General features: G+C 38.9%; 1 protein-coding gene across 2 annotated transcripts in view; it reads right to left on the bottom strand.

The window, feature by feature from the left end:
- Positions 1–219: 219 nt before the first annotated feature.
- SMC4 (structural maintenance of chromosomes 4) overlaps positions 220–9,353 on the bottom strand; it is a 37,108-nt gene continuing 27,974 nt past the window's right edge. Inside the window, exons 17-23 of one of the 2 annotated variants that reach the window (XM_074190839.1) lie at positions 8,576–8,765; positions 6,681–6,825; positions 6,297–6,470; positions 3,178–3,360; positions 2,859–3,091; positions 2,142–2,325; positions 220–1,946 (exon numbers count right to left, since the gene is read on the bottom strand). In XM_074190839.1, coding sequence (XP_074046940.1) covers positions 1,794–1,946; positions 2,142–2,325; positions 2,859–3,091; positions 3,178–3,360; positions 6,297–6,470; positions 6,681–6,825; positions 8,576–8,765 — 1,262 coding nt within the window. In that variant the 3' untranslated portion in view covers positions 220–1,793. The remainder of the gene's footprint in view (positions 1,947–2,141; positions 2,326–2,858; positions 3,092–3,177; positions 3,361–6,296; positions 6,471–6,680; positions 6,826–8,575; positions 8,766–9,353) is intronic. The other variant, XM_074190840.1, reaches the window with a different exon arrangement.

Genomic DNA, 9,353 nt, shown 5'->3' with positions numbered 1-9,353 from the left:
TTATGTCTTAGATGCCTTTCTCCCAATTCTGGTTGGTTGTTAGGTAATTTTGGCAACTGATGTGATTAAATCAAAACTAAACTATTTCCTTAATTTTATTCGTTCAGAGGAAATATGCTTCTATGAATTAATACTTAAAACCAACTTTCATAGTCTTAATGAAACATTTTAAAATGTTCAATTAGAAACTTAGAAGGGGGCAGAAAGCAGTATTGATAGTTTTATTTGAAAAACAGATTGTTTACAATCTTCATTTGTTGGTACTTGCAAGGGTTATCATTCAAAACAAAAGAAAAAGGAGAGAGACTATCTTGGAAGCTGGTGGGTGACCATGGGGACTTGGACCAGAATGAAAACATGAGCAGTTATTATCATTCAGCGATGGCGGCAGAGGTACACAATCCATAAGACAACAGCAAGCAAATGTTTATCTCCTGCCTTTTTGTGAAGATGTCCACTTGTTGCTGGGGAGCCCCCCCTACCTCATGGGCAGCCCTAGAACTGGTCCCCTGACATCATTAGCACTGAGAACCTTGGGACAAGGGCACCACCTTTACCAGGGCAGGTCAGCAGCAGGATCTCTCCAACAGACAGATCATCTTGATTTGTTCAGCTTGATGCCAAAGCAGCAGGAGGGATGGAGGAGCTGGTACCCAAGTTTTACTGGTCTGGAGGCCCAAGGCTGGCCCTCCTTCCTTCGGCTCTGGCATCAAGCTGAATAAATCAAGATGGGTCTTCTACCCTTCAGATCCAGGATGGGACATCTAGAAAGCCACAAACTGTTTGATATCTCAAGTCAAACTGTTCATACCAGGAAGCTTTCTGTTGAGAAAGGATGGCAGAGACTCTGACTTAGTTGGGGAAGACCTCGGCTTGAACTCCAGAAACATGCCCTAGTTCCACACATTGGCCAGGACCTGGCCCACTGCTTCATCGTGAGTGATCCTGCACAGATCCCTTCCAACACTGGCTCAGGGCCAGCGCCAGCCCTGACTGGAGGAGAACCCTAGCACAATCTCTCCTGCTCTTCCAGGCAGGCCAGCGCAGGGTTATCGGAGTCAGCTCACCTGCACATTTCTTTTGGAGAAATGACCAAATGCAGGTAGGTTACGGATGGCATCACTAGCATTTCTAAGATCCCCGGAGATGCTATTTTGGGAAGGCTCTCTTTGTTTCAATACAAGAAGTTATCCATAGAGGATGAGGAGAAGCACTAAGATGTACTTGCCAGAGAACAAAGGATTATTACACAAAGACTGGGTTGTACAAAACAGACACTTAGCAAATATATAAAATGTAACTAAATCAAACCAATCCACCTCCTTGGGCCTCATTTTCCTCACATATAAAAACTGTGGGGCTAAATGGTCTGAGGTTCTCTGAGATTAGAGCCTGGCAGCCTGGGGAGGAGGTCCCTGCTTGGTTCCATGCTCTCCCTGGGTGGGGCAGGCTCCTCTGCTGGTTAAGTGGGTGGGAATCTAACTGGGGTCATAATTCCCTCAGCCCCAGAAGCTCACCACTGCTGCAGAGGCCCCTCCTACCCCCATGACCTCTTCATTCCACTCCAGCTGGTTTGGTGAAAAGAGCATGATAGTTTTTTTTTCTTAAAAGGGGAACTGTCATAGATACCTATTATTGAAGCCATGACAAAAAGCAAAACTGAAATATATATAAAGTTTATGAAAATATATTTACAAAACTGGAAGAACATAAAAACCATAGCTCAATACACACACACACACACACAGACACTGATTTCCTGTTTTCATCAAGCTGTCACAACAGGTTCAGGTTCAGCAAAGTCCTTTGGATGCGATGACTTTGGGATTTATTGCAACACTTTTTGTTATGTTGTGGGTCTTGTAAATTCCAATGAGCCTATCAGCAATCTCAAACATGTTATTTCGAAGTGAAATGATTATAAACTGGGCATTTTTCGTTTGTTCCTAAAGAAAAAGAAAACAATCAATTATAACATTTCCAACTTATATCAGTGACATTTGAGCTACATTTACATAAGCTACAATTTCCCTAAAATAGCTATTCATTGTGATAAATACCCAATTATTTCTTTGTTCTTTCTGTGGCCACAGGATATCCCCAAAACATACTTTACTTTATTATGACTTAAGTCCACTTACATATATGTAAAAGGCCACAATGGACACATTTTTAAAATCGAGGGCTGCATCAATTTCATCCATGAAATAAAGGGGTGTGGGCTTATAATGGTGGAGCGCAAAAACCAGGGCCAGGGAGCTCAGTGTCTTCTCTCCTCCGGAAAGATTAAAGATCTTCTTCCAACTTTTTTTGGGTGGTCGAACACTACAGCAGGTACAAAAAATAAGACAGATGAGGATGCTGAAAGACCAAGGCACCAAACTACTGCTTTCACCATCCTAACTAGAATCTCTAAAACACAAGGAGACCCAAGTTACCCAGCAACCTCCAGACTTGGGCCACAATTCTCCCGTGAGCATCCCCTCCCCACCCCCAGTGCCCCATCTCTTGCTGCCTGGACTCTCAGAATCCCATCCCATTCCCTACTTTGCTGCCCCCATACTAGCACTTTCTCCAGGGTTACAACCCGAGGCAGGGGCTATTTTGTGCTTCTCAGGAGGTTGAGGCCCCATGCTTTGCTTTACGTCTCTACGTCCTTATATTTAAATCAATGAGGAGAGACACTGTGACAGACTGGCCTTTACTACTTTGTCATTTTTTCACTTTAAAATCTGCTTCAAATTGAGTTCACTGACAATTTCTGCTATTCAGTTTCCTCCTACTGTCCTTTAGAAAACAATGAAGCCTGGGCTGTGAAGATTTGGAGAGCAGCAGCATCCCCACCCCCCTCGACAAACCTAAACATGATTCCTTCTGAGAAAGGATCCAAGCTGTCGACCAGCTCCAGCTCGGCATCGCCGCCCAAAGTCAGCATCTGGTAATTCTCCTTCAGCTTGTTGGTGATGATGTTAAAGCCTGCCATGAATTCATTCAGCCTCTGCTTCCGCAGGTCTTCATAGCCCTGTCGGAAGCGCTCCCTTTCACTGGTGATCTTGTCCAGCTCTGCCACCCGCTGCAGGTACAGCTCCTCCTGTAAAAGAATGCTGGGAAATGAGCACCTCAAACCATTGGATAAGAGGCAGCTAACAGGCATTAAACACTTATATGAAAAGTCACCTTCTTTTTATATTCTGCGATGGAGCCAAGGTTTGGTTTCATTTCATGACACTGAGTTTCAAGCAGAGCAATTTGATTTGTTAAAGAATCAGGACTTTGTATTGCTTCAAGATCTTCTTGGCTTAGAACGGAAATCTCTTCAACTGGATTATCTTCTATTGGATGCAATGATATTTTTGAAATCTGCAATTGTTTTAGACAGCAATTTTAGAGAAAACACTATTTTAGCAGGTCAGTTCAGTAACAACATTTATCACAATGAAATCCCTTACATAAAGGACTTGCTTACAGAGATGTCAAATGTCATTAGAATAAGGGCTCTATGTCCTTTCTATCTCACATGTTCCTTGTGATGAGAGACGGTTTAAATTAAAACCAATTTACAGGGGGAAAAAACCCCAGCAGGGAACAGCAATTCATAACAAAATCATACATGTCAAGATTTCTGTCACTTACAGAGACTAATATTTCCAATGTAAGACTAACAGGCAACTCAAAGACTTAATGGGACAGTTTCTCCAACCACTGAGAACAATGTTAGATGGATTTCTTTAATGGCTCATGTATTTAGTGAAGGTGAGGAACCAGATTACATATTAGTCATATGACCCAAGGTCGCCTTTCCAATTGCGCTAAAATTACTTGTTATTCTACTGTTATTCTATTCTAAATTCAGTTGCTCAAAATCAGCTTGACAGAGATTGGGCCTGAGGTAACTGGTGCCTAGTGAGAGTAAAATTGGGAAGCCTGAAAGCTGAACAAATAAAATATTAAAAAATGAAGCTAATATGATACTCAGAATGGATGATAATAGTAATCTCTAATTTCTTAGGGGAAGGATATGTACATAGAATTTTATTATTTTTAAAATTACATTTCATCTTGTTCCAATCTGCAAAATACTCATCTCCTGCCCTTCTATTCTACTCTATTATCAACTGAGAATGAAAGAAAAAAAAAGACAATAAATAAAAATCCATCAACACACCTCTTTCTTACACCACTCTGAATCCATCATCTCTAGCAAAAGGTTGGCAACATGTTTTAATTATTAGTTTTCTGGAACTGTGTGACTGGTAATTAGTGAGTAGTCTTTTATGACTTTCAGATCTGTATGTTTCTACAATATTGTTGTCACTACAAATTGTACTTTTGGATCTGCTCACTTTATTTTGTATTCATTCATACAAATCTTCCAGGTTATTCTAAAACCATCCATAAATCATTTATTCCATCATAGTTTTATTTTCAGTTATGCTCCAATTGATGGAAACACCTCAGATTTTTTGTCAACTCAAAAAAGAGCTATTGCATATAGGGCTATGACCCCAATGTTAAGAGTTCAGAGCAGACATCTGTATTATTTTCACATATTAGAATATAAGCAATTTATCCTTGTTTAGTCCCTTATGACTATTTTTCTTAATAATGGTGTTTGAAATCCAAAGCTTCTATATTGTTCTGTCTTTTCATTAGGAAGGCTTACAAGTCCTTTATTTCATGAATATCCTAGCAGGTTATTCCTAGCTAGAAACTCCTCTTTGTTTGCCTTCTGCTCCTTTGCCAGGGAAGTTGTCAAATCACATTAGTGTTCCGAAATTGTGGTCCTCAGGACTTGAATTCTGTCTCTCTAGCTGCTTGCAGTAATTTTTCTGTGACTAGGAAGATCTGAATTTAGGTTCCTTGGACTTTCCATTTTAGGATTTCTTTCTGAAGTGTCCAGTGGATGCCATCAACTTTTACTTTGCTCTGTGGTTCTAAATACAATGTCTAGGTACTTTATTTGGGTTCATGGTGAGTGGAATATTCCCCAATAAAATCTCCTTAGGGTTAATATTCCTAGTGAAGTCCTCTCAGGGTTAGGAAATATTAAAACCAAACCATTATTCTTAGAAGACACACCTTGCATTACAAACGAGACTTGTAACACCACCTGTTTTCTAGACTGTTCCTAGACAAGTTACATTACTTTAATAAGATAGTTATAATCCTGAAGGTTGTTCCCCCCATCTGGATGGTGAGGTAATATTTTATGAAAACTTTTTGTTCTTTTCTTTGTTGCTGGGGTAGATTTTCTGAGTAGATTGTAACTCTGAAGACTAAACAATGAGTAAACAGAGAAAGAGGATGGGGAAGGAATCATGTTAGGCCATATAATCTTGCTTGACTGTCACACCTCAGGGCAGCTCCTTGATCTTCACTACCTTTGTGAGACTTACGAGTATGCCCTTTTCTTGAGAAAAGCCAAAATAAACTTTTTTTTTTGCTCAGGAGTCTATTTTTTAAAGTGGATTTTTATCCCACACAATGGAATGCAAGAAATAGAAATTTTCTCACTCAGCTGTTTGATTCCAGGAGAATTTTGTACTTTCTGCCTTTGTGTTTATGTTTCTTCTTGTCTCATGGAATCACTGGCTTCTATTAGTCCATTCTAATTTTCAGGAAATGGGTTGCTTGATCAATTTGTCTATCAAGAAGAGCATGGTGTAACCTAGGATCTCCTCTTACCCTGGTGCAGTTTCTCACTAGGCACTGGAGAAATCTGTGTAAAGCTCTCCCTACCAGTGTCTACATACTACTCTAACCTACCATAGAAAAATGACTTCTTATGGCTTTTTACTAGAGTTAATCATTAGGGTTTTAATTGGTGAATTGTCCAGATCTGACTAGAGAAGTTTGTGGAAAGGGGCTTGGCTATACTATTTCTCCCTGCTATGCTTTCAAGGCGTGGTCTCAAATTGAATATATATTTTATTGATTATGATTTATATTTTGTGATGTGTTGCCAATTAAAAATTAAGTGAAAATGACCAATGATCCTTAAAGGGGGGCTTATTAAAGATGGACATGAAAATGCATTTATGTGCAATTATATTCAATAGTTTTGATTACAAAGTACTTATTAATAAGTCAACATTTATAACCTTTTCACAAAAAAATTTCTGTTGGATGATTTAGTAGAAAAGGGGTCTTTTCTCTCATTTAATCTTGAGTATTCAATCTAGCCTGAGATTTCGATAGAATAAAAATACCAAAATAGCAACCATGACTAGCAATAGAAGCAACAAACAACTCATTTGCAAGCTGTTTCAGCAAATTCACCTGAGAAGCAGTCTTACCTCTTTCTGCCAGTATTTTACTTTAGAGTGATGTTCAGCAATGCGACTGTCCAGCTGTTCAAGTTTTAACTTAATGCTAAGTGCATCGTTTTGAAGGGCATGTTCGTTTTCCTTAATTTCTTTTATTTCTTGAAGCACACTGTGATGTTCCTTTTGAATCTCAGGCAAGGACTCCTAAAAAAAACATAACAAAGTTTTCCTCTCAAAGGTCTTAATTCCTTACCCCCTCAAAAGAAAGAAAAAACATAAAACAATTAAATAACTGTAATGTGCTGAGTCCTCTTCATAAACATCTTACATTTTTGGATTAAATTTAAAATAAAGCTTTATTATTCATCTCCACCCCCTGCCGAAACAAACCATTACCAGGAGCACTCAACTGACCCCAGCTTCTTTGGAATTCTTCATGACTTCAGCTGCCTTATCTTCAAGGTTTTTTAGTTCATGGCCTAGGTCTTCCACTTCCCTCTCATTATCCTTTATTTCTTTTTCTGTGCGAAGTACAGAATCCTGTGCCTTTTTAAGGTTTCTAAATTCAAAAACAGACACAGAATAGTCACAATCTATTGGTTTGTTCTGACAGGTGCACCAGGAAACATGTGGTGCAGTAATTATAAACTATCCTCCTTAATGACTCAGGATATCTGTAATACACTCTTCCTTTTCATTTACTTACTTCCCAAGGAGGTCTTTGTGTATTTACCAAACCCTTCTCAAGCACCCTGTCACTGTCTAGTCATATAAGACAAGAATACAAAGTTATGTACATGTGAAAAGCCCAAAGGAGAGAAAAGGAGACCTTCTTCGTACATTCTGAGGCTACCCCAGAATAAGAGATATTTCAACCTGGATGCAGAACTCACAGTCCACAAGGTCTGAATGTTACTTATTTTTATTCTAGAGTATAAAATCTCACTAGCTGAATGAATACTACTAAAACTGAACAAAGTTTGCTAAAGCTGTTTTTGCAACTTCTCTCTTTTCATTGAAATGGTTACCAAACACTTAAGATTCTTTTTCCTCCGGAGGAGATGCCACGGAATAACCAAATACTCAAAGGTAGGCCGTTTGTAGGAAAAGGACAAGTAAAGAAACTCAGTTAGGAACCAAGTTATATTTCATTCAACAAAAATTAATTTGTTACCTAGTCCTTCCCTTTACATTTCCCCCGGTCTCTTATCCCTCACAATCTTCATGGTATAACTCTTCCAGGCCACAATAATTCAGGAACAAACCCTAGGATAGCTAAAGAGCTCTGTTCTAGGGCTAGGGTCAATGCCAGTTACTAGAGTTTTCCTATTAGGAAAGGGCTAGAGAACCATGTTGAAAATATTGTTTTGGGGCGGCTAGGTGGCGCAGTGAATAAAGCACCGGCCCTGGAGTCAGGAGAACCTGAGTTCAAGTCCGGTGTCAGACACTTAATAATTACCTAGATGTGTGGCCTTGGGCAAGCCACTTAAACCCCACTGCCTTGCAAAAAAAAATATTGCTTTTATCACTTGTACAAAATTATTCATAGCAGCCCTGTTTGTGGTGGCAAAGATCGGAAATCAAGTTAATGTTCATCATTTGGGAAATGGCTTAGCAAACTGTGGTATATGTATGTCATGGAGCACTACTGTGCTATTAAAAACCAGGAGGGATGGGAATTCAGGGAAGCTTGGAAGGATTTGCATGAACTGATGCTGAGCAAGATAAAAAGAACCAGAAAAACACTGTACACCCTAATAGCAATATGGGGATGATGATCCACCTTGATGGATTTGCTCATTCCATCAGTGCAACAATCGGACACAATTTTGGGCTGTCTGCAATCCGTATACAGAGAAAGAATTGTGAAGTCTGAACAAAGACCAAAGACTATTGCCTTCAATTTAGGGGGAAAAAAAAAATCATCTTATCATGTAATTTTGCTATCTCTTATACTTTATTTTTCTTTCTTAAGGATACGATTTCTCTCTTATCACATTCAATTTGGATAAATGTCTACTATGGAAGCAATGTAAAGACTAACAGACTGCCTTCTGTGGGGGGTGGGAGGAGGGAAGCAAGATTTGGGGAAAAACCGCAAAACCCAAAATAAATAAATAAATAATTTTTGAAAAAAGAAAATACTTTGTTTTTCTCTATAAGCTTGTCATAGGTCTTTTGGAATTGAAGGTGTATGATGAAGTGTCCTATTGAGTAAGAAGGATCTTAGCGAGAACTGGTGAACACCTGGACCCACAGGCAGGTGAATGGTGTCCAGGTCCTATCCTGTCACAGGATGATCACATTACCTGTCAGCTGTCTTTACTGCTACTTGGGCTTTCGTGATGGCAGATACACATTCATCCAGCTGTTGGTTGATCTTGTCAACTTTGTCTTGCTGGGCTTTAAGCTTATGATTATTGATCTCCACAATTAAATTGTGTAGCCTTTTGACTTCGGCTTCAACTTTGCCAGCCTTCTCAGCAACATGTTCATACTCTGGGGAGGAAAAGAAAAAAAGGAGCCTATGCCTGAGATTCTAAGTAAAGAATACACAGCTTTTCTTTACTGTAAATATACATGTCAACTGACATGAAGGCACAGAAGGATTCCAGATGAAACTCAACCTCTATCAAGTTTATTTAAAAAAAAATTCTACATGAAATTTAACACTTTAAAAAGCAGATTTCAAAGGGCCAGTTTTTTCATTTAAAGTAATCTAAGCAAAATGATTCAGACTCAAGACTTCTTAGAGCATTTTATGTCAACAAGCTCAAGCCTTTTAAATTTTTTCTGCAGCATGGAGTTGGCATTTAATTTTTATTATTCTGATTTTCTCCAAGTCTGTAAGTCTTTGACCAACTAAATTAAATTCTAAGGGACCCTAGGGGTGGTCATTCCTATTTCTTTGTGAAGTCCTCAACACCCAGCACAGTGTTATGCATGTAGATCTCAATAATAAACTTGCCAATTTGAAGACAGTCACTCATTCCAAAGAAATACAATTTCTGAACAGCAGGCTTGAGTTTTCAATCATTTCAGATCTTAAAAGTGATCAACAATGTGGTTTTTTTTTTCATTTAAAAA

This window comes from Macrotis lagotis, chromosome 6, assembly GCF_037893015.1.
Source record: "Macrotis lagotis isolate mMagLag1 chromosome 6, bilby.v1.9.chrom.fasta, whole genome shotgun sequence".
Taxonomy (NCBI): domain Eukaryota; kingdom Metazoa; phylum Chordata; class Mammalia; order Peramelemorphia; family Peramelidae; genus Macrotis; species Macrotis lagotis.
Note: the sequence above shows the minus strand (reverse complement) of the source record. Positions and strands in the feature narration are given on the sequence as shown.